The following is a 23,437-nucleotide window of genomic DNA, read 5'->3' on the forward strand; positions in this document are numbered from 1 at the left end:
AATTCGAAATAGAACTCCCACAGGAGGCAGCCCTGGTGGCGCAGCAGTTTAGCGCCGCCTGCAGCCCAGGGCGTGATCCTGGGGTCCCAGGATCGAGTCCCACATCAGGCTCCCTGCATGGAGCCTGCTTCTCCCTCTGCCTGTGTCTCTGCCTCTCTCTCTCTCTCTCTGTCCCTATGAATAAATAAAATAAAATTCTTTAAAAAAAAAATTATCTCTTAAAAAAAAAAAAAGAACTCCCACAGGATCCAGCAATTTGACTTCTAGGTATTTACCCAAAGAAAATAAAAACACTAGTTCAAAAAGATATACACACCTCCATGTTCATTAAGAATTACTTTCACTACCAGGATAAGGAAACTGAAGAGTCCATCAACAGATGGACGGATAAAGAAAATGTGATGCATATACATACAATGAAATAATAGCCATAAAAAGGATGGAATCTTGCCATTTGTAAAGACACAGATGGACCTTGAGGGCATTGTGTTCAGTGAAATAAATCAGAGAAAAAGACAAATATTGTATGATCTCACTTATGCGTGGACTCTAAAACAAAGTAAAACAAAATAAAATCAAAACCAAGCTCACAGATACAGATAACAGATTGGTACTTGCCAGAGGCAGTGGGTGAAGGGGTGGGTGAAATGGGTGAAGGGAGTTGAAAAGTGCAAACTTCTATTAATAAAATAAATAAATCATGGAGATATAATGTAAAGTCTGGCAACTATAGTTAATAATACTGCATTGTATATTTGGAAGTTGCTAAGAGAGCCTTGAAGGTTCTTATCACAAGAAAAAAATTTTGTACCATATGTGGTGATAGATGTTAACTACTTATCATGGTGATCATTTTGCAATATATACAAATACCAAACTATTATGCTGTATACCTGAAACTAATATATCAATTATATCTCAATTAAAAAAAGGTACTTAAGAAAAAGAGCAGCTTAAATCATAATTTTGGTTTTTAAAATATTTTATTTATTTATTTGACAGAGTATGCAAGAGAGCACAAGAAGGGGGAACTGCAGAGGGAGACGGAGCAGGGAGCCCAACTCAGGGCTCAATCCTAGGACTCTGGGATCATGACCTGAGCCTAAGACAGACACGAGGCTGACTGAGCCACGCAGGTGCCCCAAGAAATCTGTAACTTGCTATGATCAATTAATTGTAAATACCACTGCACTTGGACCAGCCTTAAATTATAACTTTGAATGGCAAGTTGAATTTCAGATTCAACTACTGTATATCTCCTTTTAAAATCTAACAGACAAATATCTTCAGATACTTTTTGGCTTATGATGAAGCTTACACAGACCTCATTCTCTCAACAAAAATTAATTTCTGGAAATATATAAGGGAGAGAGGAAAGAACTGATTTCTGTCCTTTATTTTTTGCCTACAACTAAGATTTTTATTTTATTTTATTTTTTTTAAAGATTTTGTTTTAATACACAGTAATAGTGATGTATTTTTTTTATTAAAAAATTTTTTAAAAAAGATTTATTTATTTATGATAGACAGAGAGAGAGAGAGAGAGAGGCAGAGACACAGGCAGAGGGAGAAGCTGGCTCCATGCCGGGAGCCCGACGCGGGACCCGATCCCGGGACTCCAGCATCGCGCCCTGGGCCAAAGGCAGGAGCTAAACCGCTGAGCCACCCAGGGATCCCCTATTAAAAATTTTTTTAAGTAAACTCTATGCCCAATGTGGGGCTCAGACTTATGATCCCGAGATCAAGAGTTGCATTCTCTATCAATTGAGCCAACCAGGCACTCCCAATCTTGATGTATTTTAGAAATAGAAGGTAACCTAGGATGAAGGTTACTAAAATTGCTACATCAGAGGTAAGGGTACATGTAATTTTCTAGGATGCAAGAGACCAATTTTGACCTATCTACCATTACATTAAGTATCTTGCCCAAAATCATAATAAGTAAGTGGTGGTACTGGGATCTGACTGCAAAATAAACCTGTAGTGGTCTCAAGTTTTACTTAAGAGATCAGGGAACTCAAGTGGCCTGCATCTCAGAAATATCCTGCAACATACATTTTCCCACTCCAGAGGGATAGTAGTTTCTTTCTTTCTTTCTTTTTTTTTTTTTTTGTTTTTTTTTTGTTTATTTATGATAGTCACAGAGAGAGAGAGAGAGAGAGAGAGAGAGAGAGAGAGAGAGAGAGGGGCAGAGACCCAGGCAGAGGGAGAAGCAGGCTCCATGCACCGGGAGCCCGATATGGGATTCGATCCCGGGTCTCCCGGATCGCACCCTGGGCCAAAGGCAGGCGCCAAACTGCTGCGCCACCCAGGGATCCCCGGGATAGTAGTTTCTATATCAGTACATCATACTCCCAGCTATGAGACGTGATTTTTTTTTCCTGTTTATTGGGAAATCCAATATTCCTACTAAACCATATTGTTGTGGGGGCAGCCCATATCTCATTTTACATGATTCCAAGTATGAAAGGAGGGCACTCAACGCTCCTATCTAAAAGTATACTGTTTCCTGATCACCAATCTCTCAAAAGAATACTTCTGCGCTATAGAGCTCTTGGGGTCAATGCTGTGTGTCGCTTATTTCTTTGGACTTTTCCTTAAGAAACAACGCACATATTACATAATTTGGAATTGTACAATAAACCCCTTGCACAAAAATTAAACCCTAACAACTCAGAGAAACAAATTATTAAACTTTCTCTCTCCCGAATCAAGGTTATTTGCTAGCTCACAGTAGCCCCACTAAATCCAGTTATAAAACTAATTTAAAAAAATCTTTTTACTTAGAGTCTAAAATTTCAAAATATATTGAGTTGTGAACTTACTTAATATGCTAGTAATGCCCAAGGTAGCCTACATTCATCATGAAAATGGTGCCCTTCCATTAGAAGTTGAAGCTAAGTTGCTTTCGATTACTTAAGCCTTTACAACAACTTGTCTCTGAAATACAAATTGCACTATTTTTTTTTTACAGATAGTGATACATTTCACTATTTACTTATTTGCTGGAGGTTATATCTTCATAAAAATAAATGATAAACACCCGATTTTGGATGATTTATGTATTGCAAACATTAACTAAAGTTTTTCCAGGGTGACAATTACCATAGTAGCTCCCTCCTTCTTAAAAAGTTTCATCAAAAAAGAAAAAAAAGTTTCATCGTTAGGGCCAGTGAACAATCCTGTCCAAGATTTTATCAAAACCTCTATTGCTAAGGCTATCAGTTCAAACATAATTCAGTGTACTGCTTAGCATACTGTTAGGTCAAAGAAATACCAAAGCTGGCTAGTTGGAAGAATCTAGTCTAAAGCTTTTGCTTTGCCTCACTTTCTTCCTTTTACACAAAAGATTATTTAATTGCTCAGGAACTGGAAAGTGTTTTAGAGTATAGAATTAATGTGATCAAAGAAAAATGAAGGATCTGGAAATGTGAGGATAGAAGAAATTAATAAAAACAGGCAAACTTAAAAAAGAAGCAAAACGAAATTACAAGCATAAAAATATAACTTTTGAAGTTAAAAACTGAATGGGTAAATTAACAGAGATGGAGACAGAACTATTAAACTGGAATACTGATCTGAAAAAATTACACAGAAGGCAGCATAGAGAGATATGGATGGATAATATAAATGAGAGATTAAGAGACACAAAGAATAGATGAAGGCATAACGTATATCTTTACAGGAGTTCCAGAAGGAGAGAACACAGGAAATAGAAAAGCAGCAATGTTCAAAGAAATAATGACTGGAAAATTTCCAGTAATTATGCCAAACATGAATTTTCATACCAAGTAGCATAAATAAAAATAAATGCACATTTATATACATAATACTAAAACCAGAACACCAAAGACAAAAAGATAATCTTAAAAAGAATTAGAGGGATTCCTGGGTGGCTCAGCAGTTTAGTGCCTGCCTTCGGTCCAGGGCATGATCCTGAGGACCCAGGATGGAGTCCCATGTCGGGCTCCCTGCATGGAGCCTGCTTCTCCCTCTGCCTGTATCTCTGCCTCTCTCTCTCTGTGTCTCTCATGAATAAATAAATAAATCTTAAAAAAAAAAAAAAAGAATTAGAGAAGAATATACTGCCTATAACCCAAAAAGACAATTATATTGAAAGTAGACTTCCTAACAGCAACAATTAAAAGTAGTATTCCATTGTCTTCTGACCTTTAAGTGCTAAGAATAAATTATCAACCTGGATTTCTAGACTTATAAACTAAGATATTTTTATTTTATTTTTAAAAAATATTTTATTTATTTATTCATGAGAGACACAGAGAGAGAGAGAGGCAGAGACACAGGCAGAGGGAGAAGCAGACTCCATGCAGGGAGCCTGATGAAGGACTTGATCCCGGGACTCTAGGATCACACCCTGGGCCGAAGGCAGGCACTAAACCGCTGAGCCACCCAGGGATCCCCTAAGATATTTTTAGGAAAAAAAAAAAATCAAGTAGCTGTAAGAACTACTAAAGAATGTTTTTAGTAAGAAGATTGGATCAGAAAGAAGGGCGAGGGTGAAAAAGTAGGAGGGTGGGGAAAAGGCAAATACATGGGTAAATCTAAACAAATAATGATAATTGAAAATAATGATGATGACTAATTTGGAGATTATAAAAACAAAATGGAACCAAAATGCTGGACAATAATAAGTTGTCAGTTGGGAGGAAGCTGATTACAGATCCTTCACAGGATCCTTCCAAGATCCCTTTATTATTTGTGAGAAAGGCAGAAATAGATTACTTTTAACCTGTTTCTTCATTCTTCTAACAAATATCTTTTAAGGGCAGGTAAAACTAATCTATAGTGACAAAAGTCATAATAGTGATTACTCTGTGGGAATTGTGACAAGGAGGAGACATGTGGCAAAAGGGAGACTTCTGGAGGTGCTGGTAACATTCTACTACTTGGTTTGGGTGGTGGTTACATAGTTATATATTTATTTTGTCATATTTCATTGAACAGTCTGCTTATCATTTGTATGCTTCTCTGTATGTAATAAAATATGTACGTATATGCAGTATTTCTATAAATTATAAAAGGAAACTACCACACAGTTTACAATAAAATAAAATTTTGATAGATGGTAAAGCTATAACTTTATTTAAATGCAAGTCCTAAATATGATGGGACAAAGAGAGGTTAGTATTTATATAATTTTGGCTGGGAAAGAACTAAGCATGACACCAAAGCAGAAATCACTGGTAATTTTGACCACAGAAAAGTAAAAAGTGAAATATAATAAAACTTTTATACAATAAAATACTGTGAATAATATAAAACAAAAACATCAAACAAGGAAAAAATATTTGTAAAACTATGTAACAAATGGTCGATATCCTTAATTATGTAGGTAATAAATAAAAATTATTGGGAAAAAGAGGGAATGCTCCAATTGCAAAATGGACAAAGAATATGAACTGGCAAATCAAAAGCAAATACGTAAATATATAAAATATAAATTCCAGTAAGCCCTGGAAACTGACAAAGACATTAACTAATTTGCCTAAATTGATAAATAGTAAGAGAAAAAGTCAGGATTCAAACCCAGGTAATCTTTTTAAATTAATATTTGTTTAATGAATGAATGATTACATTTTTAACACTAAAAGATGTTTATGTTTAATCACAGACTACAAAATTCAGGTCAAAAACAGAATGTACAAGAAAGAGATTCCTTTCTGTCGACACATTCACATAAGTGTTTATACACTTAGGAAAAAAGGTCTGAAAAGATCAAAGTATAACAATGATGAGATTAGGGGAGCTCTTTTTCTCTTTATATTTTCTGAATTAAAAGAATTTCAGAGGGATACCTGGGTGGCTCAGTGGCTGAGCATTTGCCTTTGGCTCAGGGCGTGATCCCAGGTCCAGGATGAGTCCCACATCAGGCTCCCCACAGGGAGTAATACACAGTAAAATGTGTATTACTTCCATAATAAAAGGGAAAAGTTATGTTAAAAAGCCTAATAATAGGGGCGCCTGGGTGGCTCAGTCGGTTAAGTATCTGCCTTCAGCTCAGATCATGATCCTGGCATCCGAGGATGGAACCCGGAGTGGGGCTCCCTTCTCCATGGGGAGTCTGCCTCTCCCACCCCCTTTGCCCCTACCCATCCACCTCTGCTAGTGTGCTCTCTCTCAAATGAATATCTTAAAAAAAAAAAAAAAAAAAGCCAAGTAATAATACAAAAGGAAAAAGTACACAAATACCTCTAATGACTCCCAATGTATCCATGTGTACATGGCTCAGTATGGATCTCAGGGTCTCTAATCATTAAATTCAACTATCATGCCACACTTCTCCAGTCTCCTTCTCCTGTGTTCTCTAGCCTTAGTTTCCAAATTAATCTTCCCAAAATACTGTGACCCTTTTGTAATTTTACTGCTTAAATAACTTCCAATGATTCTTCATATTCTACACTAGAAAGTAAAAATTCCTCAGCCTCGAATTCAAGGCCTTTCACAATGATGGCATTCAGTCAACTTTCTCACTTATTATTGCACATTCCAACTGGGTGACTATTTGCTGTTCTTTTTCTATGCTTGTTGCCTACAGCCTCAGTAATTTGTTCATGTGGTTAAGTCTGCCAATATGTGCTCTCCCTCCTTATGTCTATTTTCTGCCCAAGGTTCAGAATATGCACTATCTTCTCCATGAAACATCTACTAATTTTTCTTAGTCACTCTGATAATCCATGGCTCTATGGTCTGTCTCTTCAGGTACTTATTTTGTTATTTTTTATGTTCTAGCTTTCCTTTTTTTTTTTTTTAAGATTTTATTTATTTATTCATGAGAGACGGGGCGGGGGGAGCAGGGGCAGAGACACAGGCAGAGAAGCAGGCTCCATGTAGGGAGCCTGATGTGGGACTCGATTCCAGGACTCCAGGATGACGCCCAGGGCCGAAGGCAGGCACTAAACCCTCAAGCCACCCAGGGATCCCTGTTCTATCTTTCCTAATAGACAATGACTTCCTAAAAGTAGGACTTTATCTTACTCATCTTTGTATTCTTCTTACTAAATACTAACTGAATAAATGTAATTAATAAAAAAGAAAAAACTCACAGAATTCAATTACGTTTCAGTATTTTCAGAGTGTCAGTCTGTGGCTATAAGATTAATATTACAGGCTGGTCTTTACTCTTCAGGTCTTTGACCTTAATTAGGTGATTTATGAACCTCATGGAGTTAGAGCTCTCATCTCACACAATTTATTATTACACTATGAACTGATGCACTGGTCTACAGCAGTTTGTTCAGCTTTACAAATTTAAGCTTTATCCTCTAGGAAAGGGAACAGAGTTGTAGGACTGAATTGCTCTCCCTTACCTTTTCGTGTTATGCACTGTGGTTCCTCCCAGGACAATCCTCACTCCAGGAGTGGTACGGTTCAGATTATACACTGTTAGAGCCTCTTCATAGGTGGCTCCTCCAATGATAAACACAATGATATCCTGAGGTCTGCAATAATGAAGAAAGTTAACATCATAGGATAAGAAGGGAAAAAAAGCAAAGATTTGGTGTTACTATTATATGCAGTTTTAATTTCTAAATCTTTCATTTTTGGTGGAGGAAGCAGAATTAAAGCAGAATAGAATAAAAGGCTTAAAAAAGTTTTAATTATCTGAAATTGGCAGGAAACAGAGCAGGAAATGCTGAATAGTGATTTGCTTTCTGTTTATGAGCGGATGTCTTATAATTTCTGTGCTGTGGATTTCAGAATAGCACAATAGTGTTTGCTGGAACCAAATCTAGAAATGTACTTTTATATTCGAGAGGCTGCCCAAGTACTTCACTGTGCCATGATATCAATATAGCAGTAATTTATACTTGTACTGCACAATTCCTTTCATATAGAAGTCCTTTGTCAAATACTTAATACAGTGTCATTACAATAGCCTCTGTTCAAGGACTTAACGTATTTGGGAAACTATAAGTATATTAGGGTGTTCCCATAAGATGGAAACTAGAGGGATGCCTGGGTGGCTCAGCGGTTGAGCACCTGCCTTTGGCTCAGGTTGTGATCCCAGGGTCCTGGGATTGAGTCCGCATCAGGTTCACCACAGGACGGAAGCTTCTCCCCCTGCCTGTGTCTCTGCCTCTCTCTGTGTCTCTCATGAATAAATAAATAAAATCTTTTTTTAAAAAAAGATGGAGGGGCAGCCCGGGTGGCTCGGCAGTTTAGCGCCGCCTTCAGCACAGGGCATGATCCTGGAGACCAGGGATCGAGTCCCACATTAGGTTCCCTGCACGGAGCCTGCTCTTCCTCTGCCTGTGTCTCTGCCTCTCTCTCTATGTATCTCTCATGAATTTAAAAAAAAAAAAAACTTAAAAAAAAAATAGATGGAAACTAGAAACATTAGTACTTTGAGTATAAAAAGAGAATGGGATACATAAATTAATGGCACTTCTAGGAACTCCACTTCTTAAAATCTTTGTTCTCAAATCCTTTGATAAACCAAGGAAAAAATACCAACCCTGAGAAAACAAACAAAAAACTCTTGAGTATAGTTTTGTTATTGGACATACTAAACTTCAGCTCAGTCACTTGCCTCATTTGGGTAGCACTGTGTAGTTTTACTGTGTTCCAATCATTATCAAAATGGCTTCAAAACAAAAGTAAGGGCCTTCTATTGGCCCCTTCTGTAGATATCAATAAGGAGGGACGCCTGGGTGGCTCAGCGGTTGAGTATCTGCCTTTGGCTCAGGGTGTGATCCTGGAGTCCTGGGGTCCCACATGGGGCTTCCTGCATGGAGTCTGCTTCTCCCTCTGCCTGTGTCTCTGCCACTCTCTCTCTCTCTCTGTGTCTCTCATGAATGAATAAATAAAATCTTAAAAAAAAAAAAAATGAGACCGTATCACTTCAAAACTGTTAAAGTGGGATCCCTGGGTGGCGCAGCGGTTTGGCGCCTGCCTTTGGCCCAGGGCGCGATCCTGGAGATGCAGGATCGAATCCCACGTCGGGCTCCCGGTGCATGGAGCCTGCTTCTCCCTCTGCCTGTGTCTCTGCCTCTCTCTCTATCTCTCTGTGACTATCATAAATAAATAAAAATTAAAAAAAAAATTAAAAAAAAAACTGTTAAAGTTTACCTGTTTTTCTTTTCTCATGCCATCAAAAGAAGATAAATTACTTAATCTTAGCAAGTAAGTAATTTTATTAAATGACTTATTGGACATTATTTAAAACTGTATCAAAGAGAAGCATCCATTTTGGAGGTTATAGCACAAAATTAAATAGAAACCTCCTTAATTATACAGGCTTATGTATAAATCATGAAAAAAAAACCCCACCCTACATTTCTTTTCTGTTAGTTTGTCTCTTTCTAAAACACCTTAAAGGAATTAACGAAGAGTATTTGTTTTTATCACACTTCATGGAAACATGGAAACAGAATCAGATACCACGGCAAAAATTAAAAATGTTCAGAGTATCTCTGAATTGCAGATTACCCAATAAAAGGCTCCCAATGATGAAAAGGTGGTTATTTTGCAATGAATTAGGTAGTCAATCATGGCATTTCTGTATGAACCTAGAACTTAAAATCATGCTTTTAAGCATTACTTTTTTTTTTTTTTTTTTTAAAGAGAGAGCATGAGCAGGAGCAGTGAGGGGGAAGGAAGAGAGAGAATCCCAAGCAGGCTCCATGCTGAGCATGGCACTTAATCCCACAACCCTGAGATCATAACCTGAGCTGAAACCAAGAGCCAGATGCCCAACCAACCAGCCAGGCACTCCACAAACTTACTTTTTAAGACAAAATAAGCATTTTAGACTAATTCACCTGAAACAATGTATTTAGCACTACCATGCTTTAGGAATTACCTACTGTTACATATTCTATCATTATTTTTGTTATTTTAAAATATACTATTTTTGACTAGATAAATGTTTGCATATAACATAAAATACAAAAGGGGTGAGTTTCCCTCTCACCACAGTGTTCTTGCACCTCAGTTTCTCCTGAGAGGCAAACACTACTACTTGTCTCTTACGTGTCTTTTCAGAGATATTATCTTTGTGTACATATATGTAAATATATGCATATATACATATTTGCATACATATACATATATATGTATAGTGTGTGCACGTGCGCGCGCCTCTGTGCGCGCGCGCACACACACACGCATTTAATGTGCATTGTTCTGCTCCTTGCCCTTATCTTGGATCTAGAGTGCATTTTAAATTTTGGTAGATATTGCCAAGATACTCTATAGATGTCATTCCCAGCAACTCAGAAAGTGCCTATTTCTCCACCTCCTTTCAGCACCATGTATTATCAAGACTTTTGGTCCTTTTGGGCAGCCTGGGTGGCTCAGCGATTTAGCGCCACCGTCAGTCCAGGGTGTGATCCTGGAGACCCAGGATCCAGTCCCGCATCGGGCTCCCTGCATGGAGCCTGTTTCTCCCTCTGCCTGTGTCTGTGCCTCTCTCGCTCTGTGTCTCTCATGAATAAATAAATAAATAATCTTAAAAAAAAAAAAAAAGACTTTTGGTCCTTTTAAGTTGATTAAGTTGATTACTTGTTCTTCTTCCATATACTTTCTTCACTTGGCTTCTAGGATATCAGATTCTTGATTTTCTTACTTCATTAGTTGTTCTTTTTCAGTGTTCCTTGATGGCTTCACCTCATCTCCCTGACTTCTTAATGATGGAGTCATTGGTCTTCCTTTCTTCTTCACCTACAATTACTCTCTAGATCTGCTTTGCCCAATGTAGTTGCCATTAGCCACATATGGCTATGTAAATTTAAATTAACTAAAATAAAATAAAATAAAATAAAATAAAATACTCAGTCCCTCAGTAGAACTAGCCACATTTCAAGTGCTCAATAGTCACATGGCTAATGACTGACTACCTTATAAAATAGCAGAGATAGAGTACATTTCCATCATTGTAGAAAGTGCTATTAAACTTACTGATTATCCCTAGATGATCACACCCAAGTTGTATGGCTTTAAACACATCTCTCTGCTGATGACTCCCAAATCTCTACCTCCAGCCCAGGTAGACCTATCTCCTAAATGCTGGGCTTAAATATCTATCTACTAGATACTTCTACTTGGTTGTTTTATAAATTTCTCAACTCAAATGTTTAAATTCTGCTCCAAGCTTGTTTCACCTATAGATTTCCCCATCTTAGTTGATGGCCAGTTTATCTTTTCAGTTGCTTATGATAAAAACTTTGGAGTCATCCTAACTCCTTTGGAATAAAGCAGATAAGTTAGAGACATAATGAGAGAAAGAGAGGGAGAAATAAGCAGAGGCCAGACCATGGAAGGCCTTGACTCTTATAGGTCATGGGGGAGTCACTGAGGGGTTTTAGGTTAGAGTGATCAGATTTGCTTTTTTGAAGGGCAATTTTGGCAGCTGTGTGAGAATGAATTGGGGGAGGGGTACAGGTGGGAAAAGCTGGAGAACAAAAGGACACTGTAAGACTTTTAGAAAGAGAAGATGAAAAATGGGACTAAAGAAATACCAGGAGTGGAGAGGAGGGGCTGTATATATAGGAGACCAAAAAAAAAAAAAAAAAAAAAAAAAAAAAACCAAACAAACCCCCAAACCACCCCCCACCCCCAAAAAATGAGGACTCTTCAGTATTTAGTCAATGATTAAATGTGGAGGATGAAGATAAAGGAAGAGTCCATGATAACTAAGTTTTCTGGTTTAGGTTTGAGAAAAAAAAGCAAGACTGATTTCCTGAAAGTAAGACAAAAACATGTGTTGGAGATACCTGTGGAACATCCCAACAGAGATGTCCACACTAAGCATCTATCTGGACATTTAAGCCTAATGATTTCCTCAAATACTGGTGACAGCTGAAGCTGGGGAATAGATGAGTTCAACCTAGGGAGATTGTATAGAATGAGAAGAGAATCGAAAGACAGAGCTTTGGAGAGTCTTTAAGCAGCTGCAGGATAAGCAAGATGAATAGCCAGCAAAGGCAACTTAGAAGGAAATTGTCAGAAAGGTAGGAGGAGAACCAGAAGGTAGAGGCCAAGGGACAAGTGACTTTTAAGAACAGAAGGGTTAACAGTGTGAAATACACAGCGGGGTAAATAAGATGAGAATTGAAAGAGACCGCTGTGTATGCTGTTGTATAATGAATTTGTAAGAAAAGTCTCATGTATTATAGTGGAGTAAGAAGCCAGGGTGCATGGATTGAAGAGGACAGTGGCTTCATCCAGGAAGTTTGGCTGTGAAAGAAAGGACGCAGGTTAGAGAAGAACCCAGGTTCAAGGGCTTTATACTTATTGCTTGTTTAACAGGAAAAACCCAAGTATGCTTGTAGTCTGTGGGAAAGTACTTAAATGAAGAGAAGCTGAAAATATATTAGACAAGGAGAGAGAGGGAACAAGCAAATAACCATTACAGGAAGGCTTCAGAAGAAATGGTAGGAGTCTAAAACTAGAGTGCTGACAGAATGATCAGCTCTAAGTACCAAAAAAGGATGTATTTCCTTTAGAATGGAGGAAGGACATAAAGGTAGGTATATATAAATAAGTTTATAAATACAGGAAAGAATAAATAATTATGGGGGCTAGACACCGAGGGAGTTAATGTCTGACATTCAATTTTTTTTCTCTAGGAAACACTGCTGTGGGCTGGGGTGGGTTAGGTGTTTGGCGAATGGAAAACATTCAAAACTGCTGTGGAGAGAGACAAAGACTAAGCATGCATAAAAGTTTGACTGAGTACCCGGGAAGGCCCAAGTGAGTTTATAAACAATGAGTTTGTAGTGGCACTAATCTATAATTTGTGTGATTTCCTCTAGTATCATGGAGTAGATAAAGCTAAGTTATTAATCCAGTATTAATCTAGTGCTTTAGGCTGCAGGGAAAGAGGCTCTTTGTAACTTATAGGAAAGCATGACTTGAATCACTAAAATTCTCTACCATCAAGATTTTTTTTTTCTTCAAGTCCTTGCCTCCAGTTACATGTCAGCTTTCTCTTGTTGAGAAGGGTCATTTGTTTAGGAAATGCTGCATGATTATGATAGTAACATTTTGCTACCAAGTATGATGAACTCTTCATTTTTCAAGGACTGAATATTCAGGCAAAAATACAAGTTCTCTTCTTTTTTCTTCAACTGAGGGTATTGTTTCAGTTCTGACTAATATTTCTACAGAAGGGGGAAAGGAACTTAAGTTCAGATCTTGTCAGATTCTTTAGGAATAGACCAAAAGGATCTACCAAACTACAGTTGGCTATAATTTTAAATACTGATATGAGTCTCTGTAACTTTTATCACAGTATTACCCTCATGGGTATAGACAATTTCTTTTCAACACCAAATTTTGAAGAATATAAATTTTTAATTCTTCCCACTATATTGGTTCTAGAAGTATGAATGAGCTGATAATGGCTTCTCAAATACTGTCATACTTGGTTTAATATTCATTAAAGAATACTGATGAAGAATGAGTTCTATGGAGAAAAAAATCCAATGTTATAAGAATGTGCCACCAAGGAGACAGAAGACATTCTGCCAATTGTTTGGTCTATGTAACTATCTGGAGGCCAGCCCAGGTAGAAACAGGAAAAAACAAAAAACAAAAAACAAAAAACAGTTGCAGTGTTCAGAAGTAATAATATCCTCAAAGCTGAAATGAAATTCTATTCTCAGAAAATGTGTATTATTTTTATAGTGAGATTCCATACGTAATACTCTTTATGTTGAGAGGCAACCCTAGATTGACACTTGTTATGCAGTTATCTTGAGTAAATACTCATGAATTGCATAGATTATTTCATTAAGAAGATGGGAAGGAAGTTTCTTCCTTGCAAAGGTACAGTGACCGAGAGGAACCAGACAGTAACATTTTTGTCTTGGGCACCTGATCTGCTAAGTCAACTGAAAAAGCAGCTAAGCAAGGATCATTCTGGAGATGTTTCTTCCCTAGAGCTGCCCTCTGCCCATAATTTGCCTCAAGAGTACACCTGTCTCTGTGGAAAAGAAAGGCAAGAACTGGGAAGGAATAAACTCAACCAGGCACTTTTTTTTTTTTTTTAAGATTTTATTTATTTATTCATGAGAGACACAGAAAGAGGCAGAGACAGAGGCAGAGGGAGAAGCAGGCTCCCTAAGGGGAGACTGATGTGAGACTTGATCTCCAGACTCCGGGATCACAACCCGAACCAAAGGCAGATGCTCAACCACTGAGCCAACCAGGCATCCCTCAAGCAGGCTCCTAGAAGAGCGTTAGAATACTATCCTAATTTAGTCTGATAATTTCAGGGTACCAGAGTATTTTCTGGAGTATTACTGGAGAGGGAAGAAAATGTCACAGATGGTAACTGTGGGTGTAGGTTATATTAATATAAGGACAAAACTTAGATACTGGGATAGACTCTTATAGCTTGACTTAATTGTGTACCTAACAAAGATAACTATGTCACATTTGGTTATGAAAACATTAATAAATGTTTTCCTGAGCCTCCTACTCCTTATTCAAGCTGGCTTAAGGAGGAACAGTGATGGGGAAAAAAACAAACAAACACCCTGACATTTTTCCTTTTCATTCCCTTCCCTGGCGAATTTTAAAAGTAGATGTTCTGATGAGGCCAAAAGGAAAATACACAATGAATCATTTTTATATGATGGTTGAAGCTAAGTGGAATATACAAGTGCTCTGTAATTCACCATAGCAACTAAAAGCATTAATTAGTGCAGGCAGCAAACATTAGATAGAAAACAGCAGCCAGTTCATGCTGCATATACATATACAAGAACACCTTGAGAACTCAATTTACATATTATTTTACTAGAAAAATAAACATTTTTCACATATAGTATTTCTGGAAAGCATTACTTCTGTACATGAATAAACGAAGTAGAAAAACTTTTAAGAGGCAATATTTTATCTACTTTGTGGACCATTACACTTATGGCTAAAATTCAAATTTTTGAGTACTTATAGAGTATAAAGATCTTATGAGCATTTACTATAGGAAAAAAGGCCACTGGAAAAGGACTGCTGCGGTTATAGAAACAAAATGAATTGCTACCACAAGATTCCAATAAATTTGTGTAAATGTGAAAAAGTACTTCCTTTTTGAACTGATTGTGGAATGCATGAGCAGGTAGCTCCATTTTCTCACCAAATGTTTTTAAGTTGCTTGTTTTTATCAGAGACAAGAAGCAATTCTGGAGCAAGAAAGAAAAATGAGCCTACTAAATAGGAAATGGGGGTGTTTCATCTGCAGGGGAAAGATCAAAACTCAATTTGTAGATATGGCTATACTGCCAAACAGGTTAACCATGAATTTAATAGCTCAGGAGTAAAACAATTCTACAAGCATTCCTGGTTTCAAAGTTGTATTCTTGCCACATCTCCTTTGATATTTCCTAATAATGATAAAACCAAGGACTCCTATCATGATAAGACTTAAATTATCATAAAGATGATTAAAATGAATGACTCTTCTCAGTATGATGATCCAAGATAGTGGCTAGAACTGAGAGCGAGGCCAAGATGATGTAAAGCCAATATATTGTAGAGGGATACCGGCAAACTATAAAATCTAAATTTTCTGGTAACATCAACCAAATTTATTCTCTAGTTTAAATTTTCCAACTATAAATCTTGTCATATCTACTATTATAGATGCCTACACAAGAAATTTGATACCTATTCAACACCAATTTGTAAGGCACTGTGTCAAATATTGTAAAAAACCCAAGTATTAATGAAACACAGTTTTTACTTCAAGATTATGATACTTAAAACAGTATCAATATCTACTGGGAAAGACAGATATATATCTAACTAACTACTGTCTCAATATTTAGAGGTAACCATTATTAACACTTTCTTATCCTTTTTGAAATATTTATTGTATACATGTGCATATATGTGCTTGCATATATATTACACACATATTGTATATATACATATAGTTAAGCAGACTTGTTTATATACACATATGTATATAATCACATTTATGCTTAGATATGGGTTCTTTTTTCTACACAAAAGGGATATTATAGCATTTTGCTTTTCTACCCAATATATCTTAAAAAGTTTTTTGTATCACCTCATGAAGAGTTATACCATTTTTTTAAAAGGTTTTACTTATTTATGAGAGACACACAGAGAGGCAGAGGGAGAAGCAGACTCCCTGTGGGGAGCCCAATGTGGGACTTGATCCCAGGATCCCGGCATCACAACCTGAACCAAAGGCAGATAGATGCTCAAGCACTGAGCCACTCAGGTGCCCCAAGTTATGCCACTTTTTAAGAAGAATGAATAGCAATGTACTGTAATTTAGTAACCAGTCCTCTATTGATGGACACTTAGTTTCTCTCTTTTTTAAACTATTACAAATAATGTTTCAGCAAACAATCCAATTAATGGGCAGAAGACATGAGCAAACATACAAATGGCCATAAACCACATGAAAACATGCTCAACATCACTCGGCATCAGGAAACCTGATCAAATCAAAACCACAATGAGATCCCACCTCATACTAGTCAGAATGGCTAAAATTAACAAGTCAGGAAACGACAGATGTTGATAAGGATGAGGACGCGAAAAAAGGGGAACCTTCTTATACTGTTAGTGGGAATGCAAGCTGGTGCAGCCACTCTGGAATATAGTATGGAAGTTCCTCAAGAAGTTGAAAATAGAGCTACCCTATGACCCAGCCATCGCACTACTGAGTATTTTCCCCAAAGATACAAATGTAGTGATCCAAAGGGGCAGCTGCACCTCAATGTTTATAGCAGCAATGTCCACAATAGGCAAATGATAGAGAGAGCCCAGATGTCCATTGACAGATGCATAAATAAAGAAGATGTGGTATACACACACACACACACACACACACACACACACACATATATGTATATGATGGACTACTTACTATTCAGCCATCAAAAACAATGAAATCTTGCCATTTGCAATGACATAGATGGAACTAAAGGATATTATGCTAAGCAAAATAAGTCAATCAGAGAAAGACAATTACCATATGATTTCACTCATATGTGGAATTTGAGAAACAAAACAGGATCACAGAGGAAGAGAGGAAAAAATAAGATGAAATCAGACAGGGAGACAAACCATAAGAGACTCTTAATCATAGGAAACAAACAGGGTTGCTGGAGGGGAGGTGGGTTGAGGGATGGAGTAACTGGGTGATGGGCATTAAGGAGGGCACATAATGTAATGTGTGTTATATACTCTAGATGAATCACTGAACTCTACCTCTGAAAGCAATAATACATTATTGGTATTGGTATAATACATTATACATTAACTGAATTTAAATAAAATTTAAAAAATTGAAAAAAAAACTCCAAATGTTTCAGTAAGTATCCTTGTTTATGTCTTTGTGGACTTGCACAAATATATCTAGAAAGAAAGCTTTTAGAAGCAGAATTGTTCAGTAGGTCTTTTCAAGGCCTCTGTAGTCTACCTGATGTTAAGCAGGGCCAAAAGGTGGTGTAGGGGTCTTCTGTGCCCCCTCCTATTGTTTTGTTCCAACTTCTCTGCCTTCTTCACCATCTTTCTTATGTTAGAAACTCATGAGGCAGTTGCACTGTTTTCTCCTGACCTCCTTTCCTGGTCACTCTCTTATTCCCAAAGACTTTAGGTCTGGTTTAGTGTCCTTTTCACTGCTGCTCCTTTCAGGATTTTCAGTGACTTTCACATCAACATGGATTACTCATATCACATCCTGGTCTTCTCACCCAGAATGATCTGTTCTTCCATTCATCGTAATCAACATCCATAATTATAACATAAACTTTTTACTATAAGTATATGTACTGTGAAGTCTTGAATTCAAGATCTTTTTCTCTAATAATCACCTCCTCAATTTCTAATTCACTTACACTAATACTTCTATCTTAATAATTCTTTGACTTAAGACTTCCAATCCACAAAACAAATACTTTATTTACCATCCAATACCCTCCTTCTGTTTTTAATTCCCCAAATCCTGGTTGGGCCTAGCTACCAGCCTTGCCCTCATTTAATCTAGTATAGCCAAAAGTTGCTGGAGAAAACCACACAATTAGACCTTAACCTCTATTTTAAAGATTTCATTCATTCATTCATTTAAGGGGGAAAGTGGGGGGCAGGGACAGAGGGAGAGGGGCAAGCAGACTCCATGCTAAGTGCAGAGCCCACACAGGGCTCGATCTTAAGACTCCAGAATAGTGACCTGAGCCAAAGTCAAGAGTCAGACGTTTAACCAACTGAGCCACCCAGGCACCCCTCTATTTTAGTTTATTATTATTATTATTATTTAAAAGATTTTATTTATTTGAGAGAGAGAGGAAGTGAGAGAGATAGAGAGCACGAGCAGGGGGGAGAAGGAGAGGGAGAAGCAGGCGCTCCACTGAGCAGGGAACCCAACGCAGGGCTCAATCCCAGGACCCTGGGATCATGACCTGAGGTGAAATCAGATGTTTAACTGACTGAGCCACCCAGGTGCCCCTCTATTTTAAATTAATGACTATAAAACTCTAATGGGCACTCAATTTGGCTAGAAGTCCTAATTATATTTCCCTAGTAAATCTGATTCCTGGCCTGCAAGATGACAGTTTCACAATGTTTTCTCTTTTTACCCACTCCCTCAGCTGATAACTTGACATCATATTTTACTGAGAAAATAGAAGCAATCAGACAAGATGGTCCCATACTCTCACCATCAAAATTGTTAAAAAGAAAAAAGTACTTCTTAAAAAAAAAAAAAAGTACTTCTGTTTCTATCTGGATCCCCTAGACTTCACTTCTGCAGCTCTTCCTCTTTCTCTTCTGTATTTTTGACTTTACTTTCTTTAGGGTAATTCTCATCAGATTACAGTCTCATCAGATATGCTCTAGAATCTCTTTCCCTTGAGCTCACACTCTCTCCTAGCTACCATCCCATTTCTCTGACAGCTTCACGCAAAATTTCTTTAAAAGTGTGATATACATTTGTTATCTCTATTTTATCTTACATCCTGTAACCCTGATTTGGTTTCCAATCTCACTGAAACTAGGGAATAGGTCACCAAAGACCTTCATGTTGCCCTATCTGATTCTGTACTGTTTTCACCTTTACCTCTCAGAAGACTAGATTCAGGTTACCACAGGTTTCTTGGTCTTTATGACACCATGCTCCCCTGGTTTTCCTTCTACCTTTCTGTCTCTTCCTCGGTCTCCATTTCTGGCTCCATGTCTTCTACTCAGTGCTCGGTCCAGGGCTCTTTTCTTTTTTTCTTTCAGTGATCTTATATATTTTATATCCCATAGCTTTAAATATCACCAAAATCTTGTTGACTCCCCATTTATTATCTAACATTTCTACTTGGTTATCTAATAGGCACCTGCAACTTTGCCCCCCCAAACCCGAGAATTATTCTTGATTTCTCTCTTATGGTAAGAGGGTAAGAGTAGATACCCCCTTTAATGGAGTAGATCCATTAAACAAGTCTATCGATTCTTATTCTCTCAGGCCCCTTAACCAAACCTCTTTTATTCCTTACCTAGACTATTACAACTGCCTCCTAAGTAGTCTCCCTGCTATTTTTGCCCTCAAAAATCCATTCTCAAAAACAAAAACAAAACAAAAAACCAACAAAAAAACATTCTCCCCACAAGGTGATCCTATAAGTAATTCAGTTCATGTCACTTACATGCTAAATTCTTCAATGGTCTCCTATGACATTTAAAATTTAAAACCCCTCTTAACCAGGGCCTTTAACACCCTAAGTAATCCAGTCCCTACTTATTTTTTCAATTTATTTCCTCCTTACTCACTATGCCCCAACCACACTGGGCTTTTTTCTGTTCCATGAACTTGCCAAGTTCTCTCTTTCTTCAAGGCCTTTGCTCTGGTGTTCCTTTTGCTTGGGATGCATTTTAATTGTTATGTGATTCGCTCTGTCTTGTAAATTTTTTTTTAAAGATTTTATTTATTTATTCATGAGAGAGACAGAGAGAGAGAGAAAGAGAGAGAGAGAGAGAGAGAGTGAGAGACGTAGAGACACAGGCAGAAGGAGAAGCAGGCTCCATGCAGAGAGCCTGATATGGGACTCGATCCCAGGTCTCCAGGATCACACCCTGAGCTGAAGGCAGCGCTAAACCCCTGAGCTACCCGGGCTGCTCTCTGTCTTGTAATTTAAAGCTCATCTTAAATAGCATTTCCTCAAAAGAAATAAGGATTTCTCTTATTATTATTTTTTTAGCTGATACTTTAACTTTTTTTTCTTTAAAAAATTTTTCATTTAAATTCAATTAATTAACATATAATGTATCCACCTCCCCTCCAAAGATCCTTGGTTTGTTTGCTATGATTAAGAGTTTCTTAAGGTTTGTCTCCCTCCCTGATTTCGTCTTGTTTTATTTTTTCCTCAGTTCACTCCATTTAAAGCAATGCTCCTCACCTCTACAAAGTTATGTTGTAGGTTATTACCCTATTTATTTCCTCAGTAGCACTTAATATCCTTCAAATTTTATTCTTTGTTTATTTGTTTACTGTCTTCAGCATGTCAGTTCCTTAAGGGCAGGTAACTTGTCTTTCTTGTTACTTCTATTTCCCCAGCCTCTATCATGTAAAAGAGCCATCTTTTCCTTTCAGAAGTTTATTACAGTTATAAATATACTATTTATATACTATTATAGTATACTAATATATACTATTCTTTCAAGACTCTTAGGTTAAGATTAGCTGAAATGATAGAAGAATTCTACCAATAGTAACAATTCGCATATCAATCTATCCAACAATGTTCCATTACATATATTAAGCTTTTTATAATATGTGGTCCCAGTAAAAAACACATAAGAATTTATAACAAAGTAGACTTTGTGTATATTTAAAAGTTCAGGCTGATCTAAGTAAGTTGTTCTGGATGAGTTAAGACTAACAGACTACTGGATTAAAATGACAATTAATTGCTTCCTCTGGTTAATACCCCAAAAGCAAGCCTTTACAACAGTTTTTGACATACTGAAGACACTCAATAAAAAAATATTTGTTATATAAAAGGATAGAGCAATTGAATTATTAACTATATTTGTACTTAGGTAATAATGCAAATGCTACAGATTGCTGACAACTGATAAATGTGCATTTTGCTGGAAGAGCATCATTTTGAGCTTTTGTTGGAAATGAATCACCCAAATTAGAAAGGTATGCTGTTACGAACCAACCATAAATAATATACTCTTCTGGTGGTCTCTGGTGTCCCTTTAGCAATAAGTAGCTAACTCCTTGTTCAATAATTCTTAATTGAAATTCATAAAAAAGTAATATTTTTATTTTTATCATACTAATTAGAAGGCCATTTAATAGAGTTACACTGGTTTTCAAAAAGCCTCTAAGGCAGGTGAATAGCTTTAGGCTGGTTTGCACAGTTTCCACTAAGCTGACATTTCTGAATCTTGATACCAAGGTCCTTAAACATTTTATCTGAATGAATGTACTGTCTGAAATTAACCCCAGATATTCTGCCTCTCAACCTTGGATTTTTTTTTTTAAAGATTTTATTTATTTATTCATGAGAGACACGGAAAGAGGCAGAGACAGAGGCAGAGGGAAGCAGGCTTCCTGCAGGGACCCCGAAGTGGGACTTGATCCCAGGACTCCAGGATCATGCCCTAGGCTGAAAGCAAGCTCTCAACCACTGAGCCACCCAGGCATCCCACAACTTTGGGTTTTTTAATTTTTTTTTTTTTTTTTATGATAGTCACACACACACACACACACACAGAGAGAGAGAGAGAGGCAGAGACATAGGCAGAGGGAGAAGCAGGCTCCATGCACCGGGAGCCCAACGTGGGATTCGATCCTGGGTCTCCAGGATCACGCCCTGGGCCAAAGGCAGGCGCCAAACCGCTGCGCCACCCAGGGATCCCAACTTTGGGTTTTTTAAAAAGATCTTTTTCTTTCTGTTGTTACCAAATTACAGAGGTTTTTTTTTTTTTAAGAACAAAATAGAAAAAAATACATTTTATCATGTAAAAGAGCCATCTTTTCCTTTCAGAAGTTTATTACAGTTATAAATATACTATTTATATATTATTATAGTATACTAATATATACTCTTCTTCCAAGACTCTTAGGTTAAGATTAGCTGAAATGATAGAAGAATTCTACCAATAGTAACAATTCGCATATCAATCTATCCAACAATGTTCCATTACATATATTAAGCTTTTTATAATATGTGGTCCCAGTAAAAAACACATAAGAATTTATAACAAAGTAGACTTTGTGTATATTTAAAAGTTCAGGCTGATCTAAGTAAGTTGTTCTGGATGAGTTAAGACTAACAGACTACTGGATTAAAATGACAATTAATTGCTTCCTCTGGTTAATACCCCAAAAGCAAGCCTTTACAACAGTTTTTGACATACTGAAGACACTCAATAAAAAAATATTTGTTATATAAAAGGATAGAGCAATTGAATTATTAACTATATTTGTACTTAGGTAATAATGCAAATGCTACAGATTGCTGACAACTGATAAATGTGCATTTTGCTGGAAGAGCATCATTTTGAGCTTTTGTTGGAAATGAATCACCCAAATTAGAAAGGTATGCTGTTACGAACCAACCATAAATAATATACTCTTCTGGTGGTCTCTGGTGTCCCTTTAGCAATAAGTAGCTAACTCCTTGTTCAATAATTCTTAATTGAAATTCATAAAAAAGTAATATTTTTATTTTTATCATACTAATTAGAAGGCCATTTAATAGAGTTACACTGGTTTTCAAAAAGCCTCTAAGGCAGGTGAATAGCTTTAGGCTGGTTTGCACAGTTTCCACTAAGCTGACATTTCTGAATCTTGATACCAAGGTCCTTAAACATTTTATCTGAATGAATGTACTGTCTGAAATTAACCCCAGATATTCTGCCTCTCAACCTTGGATTTTTTTTTTTAAAGATTTTATTTATTTATTCATGAGAGACACGGAAAGAGGCAGAGACAGAGGCAGAGGGAAGCAGGCTTCCTGCAGGGACCCCGAAGTGGGACTTGATCCCAGGACTCCAGGATCATGCCCTAGGCTGAAAGCAAGCTCTCAACCGCTGAGCCACCCAGGCATCCCACAACTTTGGGTTTTTTAATTTTTTTTTTTTTTTTTTTATGATAGTCACACACACACACACACACACAGAGAGAGAGAGAGAGGCAGAGACATAGGCAGAGGGAGAAGCAGGCTCCATGCACCGGGAGCCCAACGTGGGATTCGATCCTGGGTCTCCAGGATCACGCCCTGGGCCAAAGGCAGGCGCCAAACCGCTGCGCCACCCAGGGATCCCAACTTTGGGTTTTTTAAAAAGATCTTTTTCTTTCTGTTGTTACCAAATTACAGAGGTTTTTTTTTTTTTTAAGAACAAAATAGAAAAAAATACATTTTATCATGTAAAAGAGCCATCTTTTCCTTTCAGAAGTTTATTACAGTTATAAATATACTATTTATATATTATT

The 23,437-nt window shown here is 37.2% G+C and overlaps 1 protein-coding gene across 9 annotated transcripts in view; it reads right to left on the reverse strand.

The window, feature by feature from the left end:
* The window catches only part of VPS45 (vacuolar protein sorting 45 homolog), a 73,585-nt gene that overhangs the window by 22,144 nt on the left and 28,004 nt on the right, over window positions 1–23,437 (reverse strand). For all 9 annotated transcript variants that reach the window (XR_012003038.1, XR_003232810.2, XM_025983119.2 and 6 more), the window contains one exon: window positions 7,329–7,460. Coding sequence is in view for 7 of the 9 variants with exons in the window: in XM_025983119.2 (XP_025838904.1) it covers window positions 7,329–7,460 (132 nt within the window). In the remaining 2 variants the exon portion in view is untranslated. The remainder of the gene's footprint in view (window positions 1–7,328; window positions 7,461–23,437) is intronic.

This window comes from Vulpes vulpes, chromosome 8 (assembly GCF_048418805.1).
Source record: "Vulpes vulpes isolate BD-2025 chromosome 8, VulVul3, whole genome shotgun sequence".
NCBI lineage: Eukaryota > Metazoa > Chordata > Mammalia > Carnivora > Canidae > Vulpes > Vulpes vulpes.